The 25,612-nt window shown below is 33.3% G+C and overlaps 1 protein-coding gene and 1 long non-coding RNA gene across 3 annotated transcripts in view; one reads left to right on the top strand and one right to left on the bottom strand.

Moving 5' to 3' along the window:
- LOC141300896 (matrix metalloproteinase-16-like) overlaps positions 1–25,612 on the top strand; it is a 92,823-nt gene that overhangs the window by 40,182 nt on the left and 27,029 nt on the right. For both annotated transcript variants that reach the window (XM_073831179.1, XM_073831178.1), the window contains 2 exons: positions 18,541–18,702; positions 22,357–22,574. In XM_073831179.1, the coding sequence (XP_073687280.1) occupies positions 18,541–18,702; positions 22,357–22,574 (380 nt within the window). The remainder of the gene's footprint in view (positions 1–18,540; positions 18,703–22,356; positions 22,575–25,612) is intronic.
- Positions 8,035–18,643, bottom strand: LOC141300897 (uncharacterized). The gene is made up of 3 exons (XR_012342058.1): positions 18,514–18,643; positions 12,375–16,637; positions 8,035–9,937 (listed from the first exon to the last, which is right to left on the bottom strand). It is a non-coding gene; the product is annotated as an uncharacterized lncRNA (long non-coding RNA).

The raw sequence follows: 25,612 nt of genomic DNA, 5'->3' as shown, positions 1-25,612 counted from the left end.
GAAAATATGGAACATTCATGTGGCTGCACTCATGCAGGAAATTAAAATTCCAGAGCGATATTTTCTCTCCCTCACCCAAATCAGGGTAAGACGGGGTTTGCCGGGTTAGAAAAACAATTGCGAGTGAGGAATGCCCTGAATGTTTCGGGAATCAGGAGACATGCTTAAATAATTGAAGAATTTCACCTACATTTCTGATGAACACATTTAGTGACACGTGTGGGGCCGTTCACAATAGCAGGCAGGAATCGTGGCTCGTGTCAGAGCGCTGGGAGGGAGGAAATCAACATCTGAAAAGCTTTGTAAAGAACAAGCTCTGCTGGAAGAGAATAACTGGCAAGATAAGTAGAGATGATAAAGTAAATGTGAAGAGGAAGTCATGTTTTGCAAATCCACATGGGTCAGTTGGCTATCAGCATGGAGAAATAGGTGTGTGTATGCGGGAATATGGATTAAAGATGAGCAAAATAACATTTTCAGAATCGACCAGTCAGTGAGTTGACTGACTAATCATTAGATAGATAGATAGATAGATAGATAGATAGATAGATAGATAGATAGATAGATAGATAGATAGATAGATAGATAGATAGATGGACCAACAGATGGACAACAGGTGATAGACAGAAAGATAGATAGATAAAGGACAAATGGACAGACGGATGAATAGATGGATGGACAGTCGGACAGGACAGATGGAAGGATAGATGAATGGATAGGCAGATGGATAGATGGATGGATGGATGGATGGCTAAACAGATAGATAGATAGATAGATAAGAGACGAATGGACAGACAGATGGATAGATGGATGGATGGATGGACAGACGACAGATGATAAATAGAAAGATAGACGTAGATGAAGGACTAATGAACAATAGACGAATGGATAGATAGATGGATCGACGGGATGGGTAGATGGACCGACGGACAGATGATAAATAGAAAGATAGACAGATAGATGAAGGACAGATGGACAGATGGATGAATAGATGGATGGACAGACGGCCAGTCGACGAACAGGATAGATGGGTGGATAGATTGATGAACGAACAGATGGTGAACAGATGGATAGATGAATGGATAGATGGATAAAAGAGATAGATAGATGGATGGATGAACAATAAATGAATGGACAGGCGGACGGATGGACAGACGGATGGTCAAAAAACAGATAGATAGATGTAAAGATAGATGAGGGACGAATGAACAGATGGATGGATTGATAGATGGATGGGCAGATGGATGAACAGATAGATGGAAAGATAGATAGATAAAGGACAAATTGACAGACGGATGAATAGATGGATGGACAGACAGACAGTCGACGAACAGGACAGATGGGTGGATGGATAGATGGATGGGCAGATGGATGAACAGATAGATAGATGGATGGATGGACGGACAGTCGACAGATACATAGATGAGGGATGAATGGACAGATGGATTGATGGATGGACGGATGGACGACAGGTGATAGATAGATAGATAGAAAGATAGACGTATAGATAAAGGACGAATGAACAGATGAATGGATAGATGGATGGAGGGGCTGACGGATAGACAGACGGACAAATGACGAACAGATAGTTGGATAGATAGATGAGGGATGGATCGATAGATGGACCAATGGACGGATGACAGATGATAGACAGAATGATAGACAGATAGATGAAGGACAAATGGACAGACGAATGAATAGATGGATGGATGGACAGATGGACAGACAGACAGTCGACAGAAGGATGGAGGGGCAGATGGACGAACAGATGATGAACAGATGGACAGACAGACAGAAGACAGAGATGGATGGATAGATGGATGGACGGACGGACGAACAGATAGATGAGGAACGAATGGACAGACGAATGGATAGATGGATGGACGGGCGGACAGATGGATAGACGGACAGTTGACGAACAGATAGATAGATAGATAGATAGATAGATAGATAGATAGATAGATAGATAGATAGATAGATAGATAGATAGATAGATAGATAGATAGATAGATAGATAGATAGATAGGTGAAGGAAAAATGGACGTACGGACAAAAGATGATTGATAGATAGAAAGATAGGCAGATAGGTAAAGGACAAATGGACAGACGAATGGATAGATGGATGGACGGGCGGACAGATGGACAGACGAATGGACAGATGGATGGACGGGCGGACAGATAGATAGACGGACAGTTGACGAACAGATAGATAGATAGATAGATAGATAGATAGATAGATAGATAGATAGATAGATAGATAGATAGATAGATAGATAGATAGATAGATAGATAGATAGATAGATAGATAGATAGATAGATAGATAGATAGATAGGTGAAGGAAAAATGGACGGATGGACAAAAGATGATTGATAGATAGAAAGATAGGCAGATAGGTGAAGGACAAATGGACAGACAGATGAAGGACGAATGGACGAATCTGACAGAAGAACACAAGTGGGACCAGTATAATCTCAGCCACGATGGCAGTAATAAAATAACATCAGCAAACATTTGCTGAAGAATCACAGTCCAATCAAATCCTGATGAATACAACACATTATAGAAGTTAAATGCAAATGCGGTTTTGTGTTGTCTTGAAACTGCTCCTTTCACGTTGTGTCAGAATTACTGTAATTATGAAATGACAACTCTGAGACTCTGAGCTGTTCACATCCTCAGACTCAGAAATGATTCATTTCTATGGCAACTCTCATAACGGCAAAACAGACACATGTGCGGCTTTGTTCCTGATGACATCAAAACATAACCTCTACATTAATTCACTTCTAAAAATGTTGAAGAATAATCAAAGTGCATGAAACGTTTTTTTTTTTTTTAACCACTTAACTAAGGAATTTCCAACAATGGGAAAGCAATGTCATCACATACTCAGACAATCATAAACCACAACTTAGGAGACTTTATCAACAGTACACACTTAATATAATACAGTATATGTCAGAATTAGCATTTATGAATAACCAATATGTGATTTGAATGGCCTGCGGGCTGTACTGTATGTGATCCATATCCTGTATGTGTAAGGAGAGCGACTCACGCTGGTACACACCAGGCCTGCTCTCAAAATAGGCTCTCACCCACCGACTGGAGCATTAGCATTCCATGTGGGTAGCAGCAGCACCTTCCGCCGGCACAGCCTGCCTCTCTCACTCTCCATCTCTCACTTTGTCCCTCTCTTTCCATTCAAAATTTGCCTCACACAGCATTGTGAGTAAGGCTTGGATAAGTTGATGTGAGTGTGTGTGTGTGTGTGTGTGTTTAAATACTGTCCTTAATCTCTCCTCTCTGTTGCGAGTATCTGTCTCAAAGCCAGTTCCTCTGGATTCAGTACCAGCATGTTTTTATTCATCCCTTGTTAGCTTGACTCAAAGGAGTCGCCTTAGATGCTGTCTTCTTTCTTATAAGGGTGTTTTACAGCAGTTTCACAGTGAATTTGGTATAAAAGTGAGCTTGTGAATATGTATTCTTATTAAAATGTATTGGAAATACTGCTATATGTAACTTGACACTAACAAAAACAAGGCTGTGACAGATGAAAGTCAGTGTTCAATATGTTGTCTAGGTCAAAATTGTCCATCTGACCGCTTAGAGAAGTAACTGCACACATGTACTCAACAAGCTACATGTTTTAAGTTAATATTTACTGTATGTCTGTAGTGTAAAAAAAAAAAAAAGTTTAATAGGGTTAGAAGTAAAACTGTGTGATTTAGGGGAAAAAAAATAAAATTGCAATTTTTGTGATAAAAACTGTAATGGCGATAAAAGTTTGCAGCGGTTGTCTGTAGTGTTGCACAATTTGGTGAAAAATGTGTTTATTCATCAACTAATAATATAATATAATATAATATAATATAATATAATAATAATGAATTATATTGGAAAAAATGTGTGTTTATTTATTAACTAGTAATAATTTAATATAATAATAATTAATTATATAATAATTATTATTACTAGTCAAATTATAAAACAAAACAAATGTATTACTATTGTAATTCTTCACTGCAAAATAAAATAATTGTAGTAAATTTTGTATTTAAAAAACTAATATCAATTAAAATAATAAAAATATAAAATAATACAATTAATAAAAAACAATATCATTGTAAATATTCTATACTTATATTTATTTATTTTTACTTATTTTTTACATTTCTAAACGTTAAATAATATAATATATTATAATATAAAAATTATATTGACAAAAAATTAATATACTAATAATTATTATTACTAGTAAAATTATAAAACTAAATGTATTACTACTATTGTAATATTTCACTGCAAAATACAATAATTTTAATACATTTTGTATTTAAAAAACTAATATCAATAAAAAAATAGTAAAAATAATAATAAAATAATAACATTAATAAAAAACAATAATATGCAATACTAATATTTAGTTATATTTACTTATTTATTTTACATTTATAAACGTTAAATAATATAATATAATATAATATAATTTCATTAGCAAAAATTGTTTATCAACTAATTATATAATATAATATAATTATATAATAATGATTATTACTAGTAAAATTATAAAACAAGTATTACTATTGTAATATTTCACTGCAAAATAAAATAATTTAGTAAATTTTGTATTTAAAGAACTAATATTAATTAAAAAGTAAGAATATTAATAAAATAATAAAATAAATAGAAAAATATTAATAATGCAAATATGTAATAATATTTATTTATATTTAGCAATTTTTAAACGTTAAATAAAATATAACATAATAATTATTATTACTTGTAAAATTATAATGTTTATTTATCAATAAATAATAGAATATAATATAATATGATAACTAGTAAAATAAAACTAAAAAGGATAAATTATTATTATAATATTTCATAGATATTACAAAATAAAATAATTTAAGTGAATTTTGTATTTAAAAAACTATTATTATTAAAAAAAATTATTATTAAAAAATAGTAAGAATATTAATAAAATAATACAATTAATAAAAAATAATATTAAAAATAAAATACAATTAAATATGTAATACTAATATTTAGTTAAATTGCTGCTATTGTGATTTGATAATTGCACTATTGCAATTTTATAACAAATCTAATATTTTAAGCAAGCACAAATACTCTTCAACAGCACTGCGTTTTTGAGATGGTTTGTGTTCAAGGTCAGCATATTTATCGCTCAGGATAGAGATCTGAATTTGAAACAGGAAAAGCAGCGGTAGAGCCAAAGTAAAGGCCGTAAGTCTAGACGTGAGAGGAGAACAAGAAGAACAGAGGGGGGTTTGGACAGATCAAGGGAAAAGAGAGATCGCTGAGCAGCTGTTCTCCCCACAATGCTTCATCTGTTCACGGGCACCGGCTCATTTCTTCACACCCAAGAATGAACCTGAACCTGATCTCTCCTGGAATCAGCCACGGGTAACACAAGAACGCCAGGAATCCGAGCAGTCAGCGCTCTCTCCGTCTCTCTCGCGCCCTCCTGATCCAATTACTCAGCGATGGCCTTCTCGAAGGTCTAACAAAAGCCCTCTTGTTCTCAACTTCCCCATGTTTTTAATCACCACTCATGTCGAAATGAGGACTAATAATGTCCATAATTAGCATTTCAGATGGGATTCGTCTGATTTGCACTTCAACTGCATGCGCTTTATGAGCTGTGTGGATGCTAAGCGCTAGGCCTGTTGCTTTTATGGTCCTCCATAATGATTTTTCCACCGTTAGCATGGTGTTCTTAGTGACATCTGTTTGCTAAAGACAGAATCAGCAAGGGTTTGTTTGTGAGGTGCGAGAGCAATGTTGAGCGAGGGTTTGCTAGCAAACTCTAATGGATTTGGTTAGCGGAGAATAGCATGGGCTATTTGTAGCGTTTGCTAGCAGGGTGTAATGACTTGTGTTAGCAGGGTGTAAATAGAGCAACTGTGTTGATTAGCATGAAACAGGAACAGGTATCTCTGTTGAAAAAAACTGCATATGCTGGTTAGGTATGTTTTGGTGCTGGGATGTTAGTTTTAGCTGGTTTATGCTGGTCCTTTGCTGGTTAATGCTGGTCCTTAGCTGCTCAAGGACCAGCATAAACCAGCAAAGGACCAGCATAAACCAGCAAATGGCCAGCATAAACCAGCAAAGGACCAGCATAAACCAGCAAATGGCCAGCATAAACCAGCAAAGGACCAGCATAAACAAGCAAATGGCCAGCATAAACCAGCAAAGGGCCAGCATAAACCAGCAAATGGCCAGCATAAACCAGCAAAGGGCCAGCATAAACCAGTTAAGGACCAGCATAAACCAGCAAAGGACCAGCATAAACCAGCTAAGGACCAGCATACACCAGCAAAGGGCCAGCATAAACCAGCAAAGTGCCAGCATAAACCAACAAAGGGCCAGCATAAACCAGCAAAGGGCCAGCATAAACCAGCAAAGGGCCAGCATAAACCAGCAAAGGACCAGCATAAACCAGCAAAGGACTAGCATAAACCAGCAAAGGGCCAGCATGAACCAGCAAAGGGCCAGCATGAACCAGCAAAGGGCCAGCATAAACCAGCAAAGGGCCAGCATAAACCAGCAAAGGGCCAGCATAAACCAGCAAAGGGCCAGCATAAACCAGCAAAGGGCCAGCATGAACCAGCAAAGGGCCAGCATGAACCAGCAAAGGGCCAGCATAAACCAACAAAGGGCCAGCATAAACCAGCAAAGGGCCAGCATAAACCAGCAAAGGGCCAGCATAAACCAGCAAAGGGCCAGCATAAACCAGCAAAGGGCCAGCATAAACCAGTAAAGGGCCAGCATAAACCAGCAAAGGACCAGCATAAACCCACAAAGGGCCAGCATAAACCAGCATCGAAACACCTAACCAGCACATGCTGGTTTTTTTCAACAGGGATGAGAGGTATTCAAGCTTTTAAAAGTTTGAGAGAGATGTACACAAACATTTACCATGCTTGAAGCTAATACAATGCATCAATTAGTCTAATTTCCTACTTTATAAGCTGGAAAAACTCAGTCAGGTGAGAAATGAGAAGAAATGAGATTTGATTTGGAGGTGTTAATAGTACAGCTGCAAATCATATGCTAGCTTTGCACCTGCCAATCTTAGTTTAGGTTTGCCATTGTGTTTCTGTATGGATTTTTGTTTATCAGTCAATGGAATGCCTTTATGGTCACTGTGTGTTTTCAATTCAACAATTTCTCAATTTCATTATTCAGGTGTAAAGTATTTTCCACACAGCTGCTAAAGTAACACATAGTGAGCATTGCTGAATGGTACATGCTACTTTTCTCAGCACTGATCAGAATGGACCAATTATAGTCTGAAGGGAAAAACCAAGTGATTACTACACTTGCCTGTGATTCTTAATCTGACAAATGAGACCCTAGACCAAAAACCAGTCATAAAAAATGAATAAAAAAGCTTACATAAGCTTTCAATGAATGTATGGTTGGTTAGGATAGGATTTGACAGAGATAAAACTATTTGTAAAAAAATGGTGCAAATAACATCGAAATGTTGAGAAAATCGCTTTAAAGTTGTTTAAATTAAGTTTTTATTACTAATCAAAACTTAAGGTTTGATATAATGTAAGGTAGGAAATTTACAAAGTATCTTTATGGAGCATGATCTTTACTTAATATTCTAATGATTTTTGGCATACATTTTTTTTATAATTTTGACCCTTACAACGTATTGTTGAATATTGCTACAAATATACCCGTGCTACTTATTTTTTCCTTATTTTATAATATTATAATTAGGGCTGTCAGTCGATTTTTTATCAAATTTTTAAATCGAATTGATTACATAATGTAATTAATCTAATTAATCGCAAAATAAATTTGTGAAAATACCCACAAAAGATTATTTAAAGCTATTTTTGTGTTAAATGAGAACGTATCAAGTAGACATTACTAATTGTAGCTTTAGAAACACATTTTATTTGATTCAACATAAAATTTATTACACAAACTATGTTACATAAACTTTGAAACATAAAAGATAATTTAAGAAGCATCTCAGTATTTTCTGTTCATACAATGAAAGTCATCGGTAACCAAAACCGCTTTTGTTTTTTTTTCAAAATACCTTTATTTATGTTCCACAAAAGAAATTTGAAACGACATGAGGGTGAGTAAATGATGACAGAATAAAAATTTCGGGGGAGAACTATCCCTTTAATGTTTTTATTTTTTTTATTTTTTTTAAATGAAATTATACTCTAAATAAGAAACTAAATCTGTGAAACAAAATCTCTCTAAATCGATGGCAGTAAATGTCTTTGAGTCATTCGATTTGTTCAAACAACTGATTCATTCAGGAATGAAGTAAATGGCTCACTTTAAGAATGGGCCTTAAATCATTGGTTCACATGATTTGTTCAAAACGTAGATTCATCCAGAACTAAAACACTGCTGTGTTGCTCTGAGATGCTCAATTCTTCAAAAGTAATATGTTCTCTGCAAAATTTAGCAAAAACACATAATATTGTGTTTAAAATATAACACAATATCAACTTCTTATTTACTGAACTGTTGTATAAAATCCCATTAAAGCTTGTGATAGATCGGGACAAAATTAGCACTCCTGTCATATTGCTCTTGCTGCCCCTGTCATATGATATGATATGTGAAATGACACAAAACACATACAGGGGCATTTTTGCACCAATATCTCGAATTTGAACACTTTTTATGATGGATGGATGCACTTTATTGAACTTCAAAATCTCAACACCCATTCACTGCCATTGTAAAGCTTGAAAAGCCAGGACATTTTTAATATAACGCAGATTGTATTTGTCTAAATATAAAGAAAGTCATACACCTCGGATGGCTTGAGGGTGAGTAAATCATTGGGTAATTTTTGGGTGAACTGTATCAGCAAAAAGTTCTGAGAACGTTCCCCGTTTACTGGGCATCTGCTTGAGAATCACTGGTCTGCTCTATTTTGTAATACAATTTAGCCTACATATACAAATATGTCAAAAATACTGGATTTTCTCATGCAGTAGAAAGGCTGAATTGGCAACACTGGCTGAAACTAGTCAAACATTCACACCTATATAACTGTTTCACACGGCTGCGCTCATGATCTCCATGTGATGGTGATGATATAATAGATACTACCATAGAAGCTTATTGTGCAGAAGGAAAATCATACACGGTTCACTTTAAAAGTGAGGAAAAGCATTTCTCTCAAAGAGACCTGTTAGGCCTCGGGCATTTACTCTTTTCTCTGAAATTCTGTTGACAAGGCCCTCCTGTAAGTGTGGGTCACCGATAACATTACACCAGCGCAGAAACAGATTTAGCATTGTACTAGCCAGAATATAAAGAGGAAGACAGTATAAGGAAGGCAAAGGTAAATTAATGAACTGGAGTCATGACCTCAGTGCTTTCCATCTTTAGTTGAACAGGACGCTTGTCCTCCAGCAGAGAGGAAATCCGAATGGGATATAAAAGGGTGTAACGTTGCCCTGAGGGTATCCTGACTGATGTCTTTGTGTGCGTAGTGTGTTTAGAAGACGCCTGGTGCGTCCGCGTCACAAGCGTTTGCACACATTCACACGTTCTTGCCTTCTGAATTGCTCGCCGTTCCCTTGAGAAACACTGAGTGATGTCATTTCCTTTGAAGGCTAATGAATCCCTGAAAGTTCATCAAGGCATTCGCAGTTATGAAAGTAATTTCCTGGCAGCGCACGTGGCAGAAACGCTTGTCAATCATTCAGCGGTGTGGGATGATCCACTTCGACATTTCCCATCTCGTGTTTGGAATTAAGCGGATGGATCCATCATCTGTAATCAGAGCCCGGGTCTCTGGAGTCTGGTGTGTGTGTGTGTGTGTGTGTGTGTGTGTGTGTGTCAGGCCGTGCGAGTAGGAAGTTCATCATGCGGATTAAAAAGGCATCGCTCATTTCACTACAAGTGAAACTGACAGAAAGAAGGTGTGTGTGAGAGAGAGAGAGAGAGAGAGAGAGAGAGAGAGAGAGAGAGAGAGAGAGAGAGAGAGAGGAACATTTTAATTCCATCCTAAAAAAAATAATGTCTCTATTCCACCAAAATTTTGTACCATGGTATTATATGGTATACTGTATAATGACCATGCAATGTTTTTATGTTCATTACATTACAAAAATGCACTATGGCAGTACTATAGTACAGAGATGGTAATACTATAGTAATTTACCTTAGTACTGAAATGCATGTACCAAGGTTTTTACACGATACTCCAAAGTACTTCCAAGAACACCATGGTCCTGTTATGGTAAAATGTCCACAAAACCCTTTTTTGCAAGGATTTACCATGGTAAAATTATAGTATTCTTTAAGTATTTTGCTGTACCTTAGAGTTCTATGATATATTATTATGGAAATCATTCAATACCATGGATTGACATGTTTTATTGGACATTTACCTTAGTAATATCATAGTATTCTTTTAAGTTCCTTGGAATACTATGATATAACACACCAAAACACCACATTATTACATATTTTGGACATTTAACATGGAAAAAAACATGGGAGTTGTTCACTACCATGGTATATATCAAAGTACCACACTATTATATTGCTTTTTGGACATTTACCATGGTAAAATCCTTTTTTTTTAAAGAACATTGGTGTTGCATGTAAATATCATTGTATATAAATATCATTCAGTACAACAGCATATATCAAAGTACCATGATTTATTGGACATTTACCATGGTAAAATCATATTCATAACTTTGAAGCTCCATGAAAATACCATTGCATATAACATGGTAAAAGTACAACAGAAGGTACCATAGTATTGTCATGTTTTTTGGGTATTTACCATAGTAATACCATAGTATTCTATTACGTTACTTGGAATACTATATAAATGCCATGATACACCACACCAAAACGCCACAGTATTACCATGTTTTTGGACATTTGCCATGGAAAAAACATGGCATGTATTCAGTACTGTGGTATATATTAAAGTACAACGCTATTACCTTGCATTCTGGACATTTACCAGGATAAAATCATATTTTTTTATGGATTTTGGAGTTGCATGTAAATACCATTGTATATAAATATAGAAGTCATTCAGTTCAATAGTATGTATCAAAATACCAGGGTATGACCATGTTTTATTGAACATTTACCATGGTAAAATCATATTATTCTTAACTTTGAAGCTCCATATAAATACCATTGTATATAAATATGGTAAAAGTACAATAGTGTATCACAAGGTGCCATAGTATTATGTTTTTTGGACGTTTACCATGGTAATACCATAGCATTCTTTGTATGCAAGTACCTTGGCATACCATATAAATACCATGATACACCACAGTATTTCCATGTTTTGGACGTTTACCATGGAAAAAAACATGGTATTTATTTAATACCATGGTATATGTTAAAGAACCACACTATTATCTTGCTTTTTGGAAATTTGCCATGGTAAAATTCTATGTAAATAACATTGTGTATAAATATGGTAAAAGTACAATAGTATATCACAAGGTACAATAGTATTATCATGTTTTTGTCATGTTCAATATCATGTTATTTTCATGTTTTACAATGGTTTATGAATATGGAAATCCTTCAGTACCATGGTAAATATCCATGTACTATAGCACTGCTATGTTTTATTGAACATTTACCATGGTATTACCATAGCATCCTTTTAAGTTCCATATTGTGCCATATTGTTATATAATTATGGCATATATAAAAATTCCATGGTATTACCATGATTTATGTATATTTACCATGGAAAAACCATGGTATTGATTCAGGTACTGTGGTATATCAAAGTACCACACTATTATCTTGCTTTTTGGACATTTACCATGGTAAAATCCTTATTTTTAATAACTTTAGAGTTGCATGTAAATACCATTGTACAGTATGTAAATATGGTAATTATGCAGCACCGTAGTATATATCAAAGTACCATGGTATTACCATGATTTATTAGACATTTACCATAGTAATATCATATTCTTAACTTTGAAACTCAATGTAAACTGTATATAAATATGGTAATTGTTATAGTATTTCTCAAGGTACCATAGTATTATCATGTTTTATGGACATTTACGGTCTTATATGGATATGGTAATCATTCAGTACCATGGTAAATATCAAAGCATTGTGGTATTACTACGTTTTATTGGGCATTTGGACATCTACATTTTTAGCATGAGTGAAGATGCGGTAATTTCTTAGATTGAGGTCAGTGGACTTGACAAATTGAGCTAAGTCTTTTCATGTCCGTTTCCCATTTTTGTTTCCCATCACTTTGCTTTTATTCGCCTCTTTTTGATCTATGAACTTGCCTTTCAGCTGCCTGCTAATTAATCAGGGTCTTGGGTCTTACGTAAGAGTCGTGACGGTTCAAACACAGCTGCTCTGGATTATACTTCAGCAGGAGCATCTTGGGAGAACCGCAGTGCTGGGCCTGAGCATGCTGCTATGTGGTTGATGGATGTTTACACCTTGCCTTAAAGGGACGGTGCACCTGAAAATAAAAATTCTGTCATCATATAGTCATCCTCAAGTTGTTCCAAATTTCTAGGACTTTCTATTTTTATTCTATTTCTATTTTCTAGGACTTTCTGGTCTTGCGCTATGATTCTGATTCAAGTTGCTCCAAATTCATAATACTTTCTATTTTCCTGGGAAACACTTTCATTTTAGGGTATTTGTTTTCATTCACAAAAAAAAAAATGATTCATATAATTCATCTTTTATTTTGATTCACAAATACTGCTCAGAAGTGTTTTTTTTTTTCATTCTGATTCACAAAAAAAGGTTGCATTCATTTGATTCACTTAAACGAACTGGCTCATTTGAATCAGAGACATTCATTCACGATCTGAACTATTCTGGGGTGCGTAGGCAAAGGCATAGTTAGCTAACTATGATCATAAATTCCATTAAACTCTGTTGGTAACAACAAAACTTGTGACTATAGTTTATTTTGGGAAACACAGCACTGCTCTAAAAATACACTGGAGCCACTGTTCGATTCACGACTAAGAGTCAAATGCTGGGGAATTTAACTATACTTGTCTTGCTCTATGTTTCTGATTCAAGTTGTTCCAAATTCATAGGACGTTTTTTTTTTTTTCTGGGGAACACAGTTTCATTTTTGATTCGGAAACCAAACTATTCTGGGGTGCATTTCCCAAAGGCATCGTTAACCAAGGAAATTTTTGGAACTTATGATCACAGTTGCTTTTGGGAAATGCACCTCTGGTCTTGCTCTGAAGTACAATGGACGCACCATGTGTTTTTGATTCACGACTCCTAAGAGTCAATCGTTATGGAATCAAACTATGCTGGTCTTGCTCTATGTTTATAATTCAAGTATGTTCCAAAATAGTAGTTTATTTCGATTCACTAAAAGAAAAATGATTCATAAGAATCATTTGTTCATTTTGATTCACAAAAAAACTGCTCATAAGTTTCAAAAGAAATAAAAAAGAAAAAGAAAGAAAATGGCTTGTAAGTATTAATTTGTGAATCAGACAACAACGGTTGCACTCTTTTTGATTCACTAAAGAAAACCGACTCATTTGAATCAGAGTCATTCATTCCAAATCCAAACTATTTTCGGGTGCATTTCCCAAAGGCATCGTTAACCAAGGAAATTATGGAACTTATGACCACAGTTGCTTTTGGGAAATGCACCTCTAGTCTTGCTCTGAAGTACACTGGATGCACCATGTGTTTTTGATTCACGACTCCTAAGAGTCAATCGTTATGGAATCAAACTATACTGGTCTTGCTCTATGTTTCTAATTCAAGTTGTTCCAAATTCGTATGACTTTCTATTATCTCGAGAACACGGCTCCATTTTGGGTAGTTTGTTTCGATTTACTCTCAAAAATACATTCATAGAATCATTTGTTAATTTTGATTAATAAAAAACAGCTCATAAGTGTCAAAAGAAAAAAAAACTAAAATGGCTTGTAAGAGCCGTTCATTTGTGAATCAGACAACAATGGTTGCACTCTTTTTGATTTGTAACAAACTGGCTCATTTGAACCAGAGTGATTCATTCAGAAACTGAACTATTTTGGGGTGCGTTTCCCAAAAGGCATCGTTAACCAAGGAAATTATGGAACTTATGACCACAGTTGCTTTTGGGAAATGCACCTCTGGTCTTGCTCTAAAGTAAAATGGACGCGTCATGTGTTTTTGATTCGTGTCTCTTAAGAGTCAATCGTTGGGGAATCGAACTACTGGTTTTGCTCTATGTTTCTAATTCAAGTTGTTTTAAATTCGTATGACTTTCTATTATCTGGGGAACACTGCTCCATTTTTGGGTAGTTTGTTCCGATTCACAAAAAACTGCTCATAAGTGTTAAAAAAAAAAGAAAAAAGAAAAAGTTTTGATTCACTAAAGAAAACCGACTCATTTGAATCATTCATTTGGAAGCCAAACTATTCTGGGGTGTGTTTCGCAAAGGCATCATTAACCAAGGAACTTATGACCATAGTTGCTTTTGGGAAATGCACCTCTGGTCTTGCTCTAAAGTACACTGGATGCACCTTGTGTTTTTGATTTATGACTCTTAAGAGTCAGTTGTTTGGGAATCAAAATACCGGCCTTGCTCTATGTTTCTGATTCATATCTCCATCTCACACTGGTTTTAAAAGTGGTGCCTGCTTTGGGGTGGCCATAGCTAAGTTCTGAGTGGTTACTAAGAGTACTTGTTAGTATGTTGCTATGTGGTTACACCCTGCCTTAAAGGGACAGTTTACCCAAGAAAGAAAATTCTGTCATCATTTACTAGGAAAACAGTTTAATTACACAACAATAGCTGCAGTCTTTTTGATTCACTAAAATGAACTGGCTCATTTGAATTAGAGTGATTAATTCGGGATCCAAACTATTCTGGGTTGTGTTTCCCAAAGGCATTGTTAGCTAACTATGGTTGCAAGTTCCATTGAACTCTACTGATAATGACTATAGTTGCTTTGCTTTTAGGAAACGCAGCCCTGGTCTTGCTCTAAAATACACTGGACCCACAGTGTTTTTGATTCATGCCTCAAGAGCTAATTGTTAGGGAATCGAACTATACTGGTCTTTGTTTCTGATTCAAGTTGTTCCAAATTCGTAGGACTGTGTATTTTTGTTTGTATTTGTTTTGATTCACTAAAAATAATTGATTCATAAGAATCATTTGTACATTCTGATTCACACAAAAAGAGAAAAGACAGAAAATGGTTTGTAGGAGTTAATTTGTGAATGAGACAACAATGGTCAACTATTCTTGGGTGTGTTTCCCAAAGGCATAGCTAGCCAGCTATGGTCGCAAGTTACATTAACTCTATTGATAACAAAGAAACTTACAACCATAGTTGATTTTGGGAAATGCATCTCTGGCCTTGCTCTAAAGTACACTAGATGCACCGTGGTTTTGATTCACGACTCTTAAGAGTCAGTTGTTTGGGAATCAAATCATATCACCATCTCGCACTTGTTTCATCCACTTTTTCTGTGGAAAGATCATAAATGAGCTATATATTTTTTATTTTATGACAAAAGTGGTGCTTGCTTTGAGGCGGCCATGGCTAAGTTCTGAGTGGTTACTAAGAGTGCTTAGCATGTTGCTATGTGGTTGCTGGGTGGTTACACCCTGTCTTGAAGGGACAGTTTACCCAAAAATGAAAATTCTGTCATCATTTACTTGGGAAAACAGTTTAATTTTTGGGTGAACCATCCCTTTAATTCAAGTAATCCCATATGGCTCAGTTGGCTCAGATTCCTCCTTATATTTAAGTAATTTCAGAGTCATTTACAGTCGTGGCGTAAACAGCGAGGGATGATTTATTCAGAAAAAAGTTACTACTAGTGATCTCTCTAATTTCAGACAGTTCCAATGCAGCCCACTTTCTATCTTACTACAAAGTCTCCTTAGATCTCGTTCTCGCACTCCTGCTTTGCCGTTACACATAAATTCTTAATATCGCTTGTGTTGTGTACTGTACGTACAGTTTGTTTCATCTAATACCCTACCAAACTAATATTTTTTCTCTGATAACAGAACTGTAACTGGTCTCGTGTGTTTTGTTCGCTCAGTAGCATTTGGTCAATTGTGTATTTTGGAGCGTTTCAGAGCCGTCAGCTTTGATGCCGGCAAATTCTCCAGGGCGACGTTCCGTGCGCTGAAATAGACCCGAAATATCCAGGAATGCAAAACGCATCATTTGATCTGCGTCTCCTGTGCCGAGCAGTTTGAATAAAACACAAGTCGACTGAATAAAAAATGTGTCGGATTCATTGGTGTCAGCAGATTAAAGCGAAAAAGATAGAGACAGATTGAGTCGCAACTGAAAGGAGAATAGAAAAGACAGATGCTTGTCTGTAGCTGCTGATGTGGCCGTCATGGCTGCTCTTTCCTCTGCGGTCCTCGTTTACCGTCGCATCTGCTTTGGTGTTTTGGACTGTTTTCTGGCCTGTGGCGTAAAGTCCCGCTCCAAACCATCACGGGTCGAGCAGGGTGGGGTTTTCCATTTGTGCACTGAGGGAAGATGCTCTGCGTGGACGTTTGATGTGAGGGTGTGTAGTGACAGGGTTCATACTGTAATGAATCCCAGCAGTAGCTGTGGTTACTCTGGATGAGTTATTCTGGAGTGGAAAAGATGGATAACAATTACGTACACAAACAACCACACACACACACGCAGGCAGACAGCAGCTTTGATTTTGACATATCATTATGCGCTCTGACACATTTGCTGTATATTTAGTGGATTTTTTATTTTAGAGCTTATGTGTGAGCTAACGATATCACAGTTTGGTTCAACTTCTTATAACTACTCAAAACATATTCTGAAATAATACTGTTTAAGGTGAACATGAAATTGTTCATAAACCATGTTATGTAATCTGACATGAAAAAGTATATACAAAACATATAAGAAAAAAAGTAGGCAGTTGATTGGGTCCTGAAAGAAAAAAAAAATCATATTTGAATCATTTGTTTGACATAAGGAAAAAACAGAAATGAATCAGACCATAAGGGTCGCACTGTATGATTTTGAATCACTAAAAAAGAGAGAGCTCATAAGAGTCATTTGTTCATTTTGATTCACTAAGAAAGAACCAGACTAATAAGTCAGTTGTTTGTTTGATTCATAAGAGTCATTTGTTCATTTTGATTCACTAAGAAAGAACCAGACTAATAAGTCAGTTGTTTGTTTGATTCATAAGAGTCATTTGTTCATTTTGATTTGCTAAAAAAGAACCAGCTCATAAGAGTCATTTGTTTATTTTGATTCACAAAGAAAGAATCAGACTAAGAAGTCAGTTGTTTGTTTGATTCATAAGAGTCATTTGTTCATTTTGACTTGCTAAAAAAGAACCAGCTCATAAGAGTCATTTGTTCATCTTGATTTGCTAAAAAAGAACAAGCTCATAAGAGTCATTTGTTCATTTTGAGTTGCTATAAAAGAAACAGCTCATAAGAGTCATTTGTTCCTTTTGATTCACTAAGAAAGAACCAGACTAATAAGTCAGTTGTTTGTTTGATTCATAAGAGTCATTTGTTCATTTTGATTCACTCAGAAAGAACCAGACTAATAAGTCAGTTGTTTGTTTGATTCATAAGAGACATTTGTTCATTTTGAGTTGCTATAAAAGAAACAGCTCATAAGAGTCATTTGTTCATTTTGATTCACTCAGAAAGAACCAGACTAATAAGTCAGTTGTTTGTTTGATTCATAAGAGTCATTTGTTCATTTTGACTTGCTAAAAAAGAACCAGCTCATAAGAGTCATTTGTTCATTTTGATTTGCTAAAAAAGAACCAGCTCATAAGAGTCATTGGTTTGTTTGATTCAATATGATACCAAGAACTGGTTCATAAGAATCACAAATGTTTATTATGAATGGTTCAGATCATAAGAGTCATTTGTTTGCTTTCATTCACAAAACAGGAATATTTACAGTTACATTCATTTAGCAACTTTGGATTAGAACAATCAGTTCATAAGAATCATGTTTGTTTTGATTTACAAAAAATAGCTTACAAGTGTAATTGCTAATTTTAATGGGGAAAAAATGCTTCTAAGAGTTGTTAAAGTGGGAATGGGACTTCATACTGTATGTTTTTAACTCACTAAAAATACAATGATACACTGAAGAAAGAACTTGATCATAAGAATCATTTGTCCATTTTGATTCACTAAAACATGAAATGACTCATTAAGGGTCATTCATTTGGGAATCAGACTACAAAGTTCACACTGTATGTTTCTGATTCACTAAAACGAACCACTCACGAACCACTCACAAGAGTTAATGTGTTAATGAGTTAATCCCTCAAATGAATTGATTAAATTTTTCACACAGGGTGTTTTTGACTAAAAAGCACCAACAACTCTAAAAAGTGGTAACAGGGATAATGTGATAATGGCAACTTAACCAAGATGTGGTACATTTATCTTAATACTTTACTGTGATTTAAATTATTTTATGTGTGCTGCAGTATGTCTTTAACTTACTGATATGTTTGTATTTTGTGTGTACAGGGAACGACCTCTTCCTGGTGGCGGTACATGAGCTGGGTCACGCGCTAGGCCTGGAGCACTCCAACGACCCCACTGCCATCATGGCCCCCTTCTACCAGTACATGGACACAGAGAACTTCAGACTGCCACATGACGATCTGCAGGGCATCCAGAAGATCTACGGTAAGATTCAAACAGAACACACTCAATTCACTACATACGTTTTCTACAAGGTAAAAAATAATTTTTCAAAATAAATAGAACAAAAAGAAAGTCTTTTTACTTAGAACTTTTATGTTTAATTTAAAGAGTTACTTACTGAAGCTTGATTCAGCCACATAATATAAAAAAAAAACTTTTTTCCCAATTTACACATTTTTCCCAGAATTCTGAGTTTATCTTAAAATTTAGACATTTTCTTTTCAGAATTTAGTTTACATCTCACAATTGAGACTTTTCTTTTCACAGAATTCTCACAATTAATACATTTTCGTTCTAGAATTCTGTTTAAATCTCACAATATAAACAGGTTTTTATTGTTTACATCTCACAATTTAGACTTTTTTTGCAAATTTTTCACAATTTATACCTTTTTTCCTTAGAATTCTGTTTACATCTCTCAACTGAGATTTCTTTTTTTTTTCACAAAATTCTCACAATTTATACCATTTTCCTCAGAATTCTGAGTTCATCTCACAATTTAGATTTTTTTCTTAGAATTCTGTTTACATCTCACAATTTAGCCATTTTCTTTCCAGAATTTTATTTACATCTCACAATTTAAATTTTTTTTTGCAGAATTCTCACAATTTCGACTTTTCTCTCAGAATTCTGGGTTCATCTCACAATTTTGACTTTTTTTCTCAGAAATCTGTTTACATCTCATAATTTAGACTTTTCTTTGCACTTATCACAATTTATACCTTTTTTCACGAAATTCTTCCAATTTATACAATTTTTCTCAAAATTCTGAGTTTACATCCCAAAATTTACTTTTTTTTTGCAGAATTCTCACAATTTAGACTTTTTTTTTTAAATCAGAATTTTTTTTTGCAGAACTGCGAGAAAAAAAAAAGTCAGAATTGAGACAAAACTCAAAAAGTCAAGATAAAATAAAGTCGCATAATTTCTTGGCATTTCTTTGTAATTACTTGTGAAATTTTTTAGATAAAATGTTTAAAAGTAAATCTTACACCATTTATTTTACATTGTAACACTAAATATTGAACCTCAGTGTATAGCTCAAATCAGAACACCTTAGCAACTACATAGCAACACCCTGGCAACCATTCACACTTTCCCCATAAAATGTAACAATCCTCTGCCTTATTTATTTTTCCTTCTGCTCCTCCACCCCCATCCAGAAAAACACTAAAATGCACGTTCCTGAGATGTTCTTTCCTGGACCCCGTCCAACATCCGTCCCTTTGGTCTTCCTCTTTCCTCCTCCTGACACAGGATGAGACCGCCGAGGGTGGAGATACTCGTACATCTTACATATCACACACACATTCCCAACCACGTTCTCTCAATATCCATCAGTCTCACCAGAGCAGATCTCTGTTTCGTAGGCCCTGCGTTATGTAACGTGAAGGGCTGTAATCCTCGCTCTATTTCAGGAGATTTGATTTCAGACAGTCACTCCTCTCTGTGGTTCTGTGGGCCGCTCGCATCTCCAGAGGGCTAATCCTGTCAGGCCGCCCTCCTGCCTGATGCTTAAAATCATTCATTATTTTCTCCATTTAATCACCCATCCTTTCATTCTCACCGAGGATTTCTTGACCTCTCGATCTGCGGGCTCGTAGTGTTCTGTCGGCTCTTCCAAAAATCTGACGTCTCAGTTGATTGTGCTAACAGCTTGAACTCTTCAGTGCGGGTCAGCCGTCTGCTGGGCTGTGATAATGAGTCCACAGATAATCGAGGTGTATGCTGGACTATAATTGATGCGAGAGGCCATGAGCATTTTTCAAACCAATGGTCCAGGTGAATATTATAAAACCATTTTATAAGGTCAGCAAGATTATCTAGCTGCTTTTACCTTTATTTTCAAAATAATATAATACAAGTAATATGTTATATAATAAATGTAATATGTCATACAATGTATGCTATAATAAATGAAGTATTACTTTCATAAGACTTTTAATAAAAGTGATCTTATTTTTTAAAGTAATTATTCATTTAATTGTTTATGTCATTAAGTATTAATTATTATTATTATTTTATCTGAATATTTATTAAATTATTTCTTTATAATGTCTTTGTCTGACAACTAAAATATGATAAATAAACAAAAACCAGTGTTCAAAATTTTATATTAACACGATAATCATAAACTGATATAAAGTTAGGCTAATAAAATACATCACTTGGTGAAATAATAGTGATATATACTACAATATATAATATATGAAAATATAATTTATGAAAAATAATGAATTGTTTTCATATTTTTAATAATATAATAATTATTTTAAACATTTATAATGAAAATAATAATAATTTTCAATGTAATTAATTATTATTTATTTACATACTCATAGATTTTTTTGTGTATGTGAAATAATTGTGATATATATATATATACACATATTTATAAAAAATAATTAATTAATTATTTTCAATGAATCTATAAATATATATATATATATATATATATATATATATATAAAATATCTGAATAAATGTATATTTTATATATTTTTTAAACATTTATAATACTACTACTACTAATAATAATAATTGTATAATTGTCAATGCAGTTATTCATTTTATTATTTATTTAAATGTATTATGTATTTATTTATGAAAATATAATTTATGAAAAATATCAAAATAATGAATTTATATTATATTTATTTATTTTTTCAATGTAATTATTCAGTTTATTTATTTAAATAATGTATTATTATTTATTTAATTTAAAGACTTGAGTTATGTCTATGTGAAAAATTGATATATATATATATATATATATATATATATATATATATATATATATATATATATATATATATATGAAAAATATTTAAATAATAAATTCTTTTAAATTAATATTTTTTTAGATTTTATAATTATTTGAAAAAATATTTATAATAATAATAATGTTTTTATGTAATTATTCATTTTATTTAAATCATTTAAATAAATAAAAATAATTATTTATTTTTTATTAAAAAACTTATAGAATTTTTTTGTCTATGTGAAATAATTTTATTTACATTATATATACACACACACATTCACACACACACAACAATATATAATTTATAAAAAAAATAATATCTGAAAAATATTTAAATTATTTTATATTATTATTTTTTATATTTTATAATTATAAAAAAATATTTATAATAATCATTTTCAGTGTAATTATTCGTTTTATTAATTAATTATTTATTTAATTCATTATTATTTATTGAATTTAAATACTTATTGAATTATTTCTTTTTATATGTCTATGTCTAAAAGCGTGAACAGAAATATCATAAACAAACACAAACCAGTTGTACAATGAGTAAGGGGTATTTGTATGCATGGCATTTAGCCTCTTAATCCCCTTCAGGCTTGCTATTAGGAAATATAATAAAACAGCATCATGACAAAACAATACATAAAATTGATTATTATGCAAACTAATATAGTGCATTAGCTGTAAGGCTGTAGGCTGTTTAGTTCTGCCAAGCAAATAATAATAAAAATGTATTACGAAACCAGATTTTGCCATTTATGAGGGGGGTTTTCACTACAACCACCCTTAATTTAATAAAAATCACTAAAAACTAGGAAAATATATAAATATTTGATAACCGTGTCTCTCTCTCTCTATCTCTTCAGGACCTCCCGACAAACTTCCTCAGCCTACAAGACCTCTACCGACGGTCCCACCGGCTCGCTCGCACCCTCCCGTAGATCCACGCAAAAACGACAGGCAGACACGGCCCCCGCGAATACCGACCGGCGACAAACCAATGCACCCCAACGCTAAACCAGACATCTGTGACGGCGGTTTCAACACGCTAGCCATCCTCAGAAGGGAGATGTTTGTCTTCAAGGTAAGCCAACGAATGAGACATACAGTATCTGTCAGAAACCCGTCTTAATTACAATACAAAACAAGCTCATTTCAAGCTTATGGTCTCATAACTGCCACTTGAACGCTGTGTTTAGAGCACTGGCAGCTTCAGCTGACAAACACACACCAGCGTTACGCCTTCCTACGTGTGGGTGTTTTCTCTTTGTTCTCTCAGAGCTTGTGCCGAAGGACTGCGACCTATTAGTCAGAGCCAATGAGCTTTTCTTTGCTCGCTGAACCTGAGAGCTGCCTTCAATGAATCTTTAAACCTCCAGTGTGATAGTTGAGTGTATCAGGATAGCTGAATCACTGTATGGATGGCAGGGTGCGGATTATGGAGCTCTGACCCTGCTAATGAAAGCTTCAACCTCACCAGTGGGATAAAGATAAAGGCAGGCTCATGGAAAAGGAGATCAGCTACACTGTTTGGTTCTATATATAACGCTTCGTGTAACGTTGCGTAATATTATGCAATCGAATGTCAATCAGAACGCTTATGGCGACAAATACACGGTTATAAATACAAGTAGTCATAGGAACAGAAGGCTTCTTAAGTGTTTTTCTTGAGGATTAGTATTGAAGTACATTTGCAAAACGTTAGTGTTCGTATTATAGGTCTATGGTTATAGATTTGCATCTGTATACAACTGGTTTCTTTTTTTCATACTATGCTGATTTGCTGATATTTTTTTGCGTTCTAATATGTGACCCTGGACCACAAAACCAGTCTTAAGTCGCTGGGGTATATTTGTAGCAATAGCCAAAAATACAATGTATGGGTCAAAATTATTGATTTTTCTTTTATGTCAAAAATCATTAGGAAATTAAGTAAAGATCATGTTACATTAAGATTTTTTGAAAAATTCCTACTGTAAACCTGTCAAAATGTAATTTTTGATTAGTAATATGCATTGTTAAGAACCTAATTTGGACAACTTTAAAGGTGATTTTCTCAGTATTTTGATTTTTTTGCATCCTCAGATTCCAGATTTTCAAATAGATGTATCTCGGCCAAATATTGTCCTATCCTGACAAACTATACATCAATAGAAAGCTTATTTATTGAGCCTTCATATGATGTATATATCTCAGTTTTGTAAAATTTAACCTTATGACTGGTTTTGTGGTCCAAGGTCACATATGCTGATTTGTGGATTTTTGATTTTTTTTCATAGATATGCTTTTTTTTATTCTAATATGCAGATTTGCAGATTTGCTGATTTTTTTGCATTCTAATATGCTGATTTGCGATTTTTTATTCTAATATGTAGATTTGCTGATTTTTATTTTTTTCCCATTTTAATTAGCTGATTTTTATTAATTTTATTTCATTCTAATATGCTGATTTTTATTTTTTTCATACAAATATGTTATTTTTTGACATTTTCATACCAATATTCTAATTTGCTGATTTATTTATTTATTAATTGAAATATGCAATTTATTTTTTCATAATATGCTGATTTGTGGATTTTTTTTCACACTAATATCCTGATTTGCCTTTTTCTTTTTTTTCTTTTTTTTCTTTTGCTTTTTTTCCTATTCTAATATGCAGATTTGCTGATTTTTTATTTTTTTTCCCCATTCTGATTTGCTGATTTTGTTCTAATATGCTGATTTTTTTTTATTTTTTTCTATACAAATATTGTGATTTGCTGATTTATTTATTGGATTTTATTTTTTATTTATTTTTTAATTGTAATGTGCTGATTTTAAATTTTTTCACACTATGCTGATTTGCTGATTTTTATTTTCATACTAATAAGCTGATTTGCTTTTTTTTCTTTCTAACATGCAGATTTGCTGATTTTTAATTTTTTCCCATTCTAATTTGCTGATTTTTATTTTTTTCATACAAATATGTTGATTTTTGACATTTTCATACCAATATTTTGATTTGCTGATTTATTTATTTATTTTTTAATTGAAATATGCAATTTATTTTTTCATACTATGCTGATTTGCTGATTTTTATTTTTTAATTTGAATATGCTTATTTTTAATTAGTTTTTTTATACTAATATGCAGATTTTTTTCATACTAATATGCAGAGTTTTGAATTTTTAAAATTCTAATATGCTGATTTTTTCCCCATTCTAATTTGCTGATTTCTTCCCCCAATCTAATATTCAGACTTTTTGTTTCATATTAATATGCTGATTGATTTTTAATTGAATTTTAATTTTTCATACTATGTTGATTTGCATTTTTTTTCCATTCTAATTTGCGGATTTATTCATTTATTTATTTTATTGTAATATGCTGATTTTTTTCATACTATGCTAATATCCTGATTTGCTTTTTTCTTTTTAATATGCAGATTTGCTGATTTTTATTTTTTTCCTATTCTAATTTGCTGATTTGCTAATTTTGCTTTTAGTAATTTATTTCATTCTAATATGCTGATTTTTTTTCATACTAACATGTTGTTTTTTGATATTTGCATACCAATATTCTGATTTACTGATTTATTTATTTTTTAATTGTAATTTGCATTTTATTTTTTTTCATACTAATATGCTGATTTGCTTTTTCATACTAATATGTAGATTTTTAATTTTAATTCTAATTTTAATTTTTTCATATTATGTATGTATTATTTTTTTCCATTCTAATTTGACGGTTTTCTGGTTCATTTATTTATTTTATTGTAAAACGCTGATTTTTTTTATTTGTTCATACTATGCTGATTTTTTTCATTCTAATATGCTAATTTGTTTTTTTCAGCAAATTTGCTGATTAAAAAAAATAAATGATTCTAATATGCTGATTATATAAAATGTATATTTATTAAATATTGTATTTATTAATTATGCAATATAAATCATTTCTAAAATAAATATAAATTATATAATATAAACTTATATGATATATGATAACCAATAATATATAGTTAAAGCTTTTTTAATTACAAATAAAAAAAATTATCTTTAACAGATCAACACTAGAAACTCCTTTAAAAAAAGTTGAATCTCCCTTAAAGTGTAGTTCACTCACTTATGGATAAATAAAGACCGG

This window comes from Garra rufa, chromosome 24 (assembly GCF_049309525.1).
Source record: "Garra rufa chromosome 24, GarRuf1.0, whole genome shotgun sequence".
NCBI classification, from domain to species: Eukaryota; Metazoa; Chordata; class Actinopteri; order Cypriniformes; family Cyprinidae; genus Garra; species Garra rufa.
Note: the sequence above shows the minus strand (reverse complement) of the source record. Positions and strands in the feature narration are given on the sequence as shown.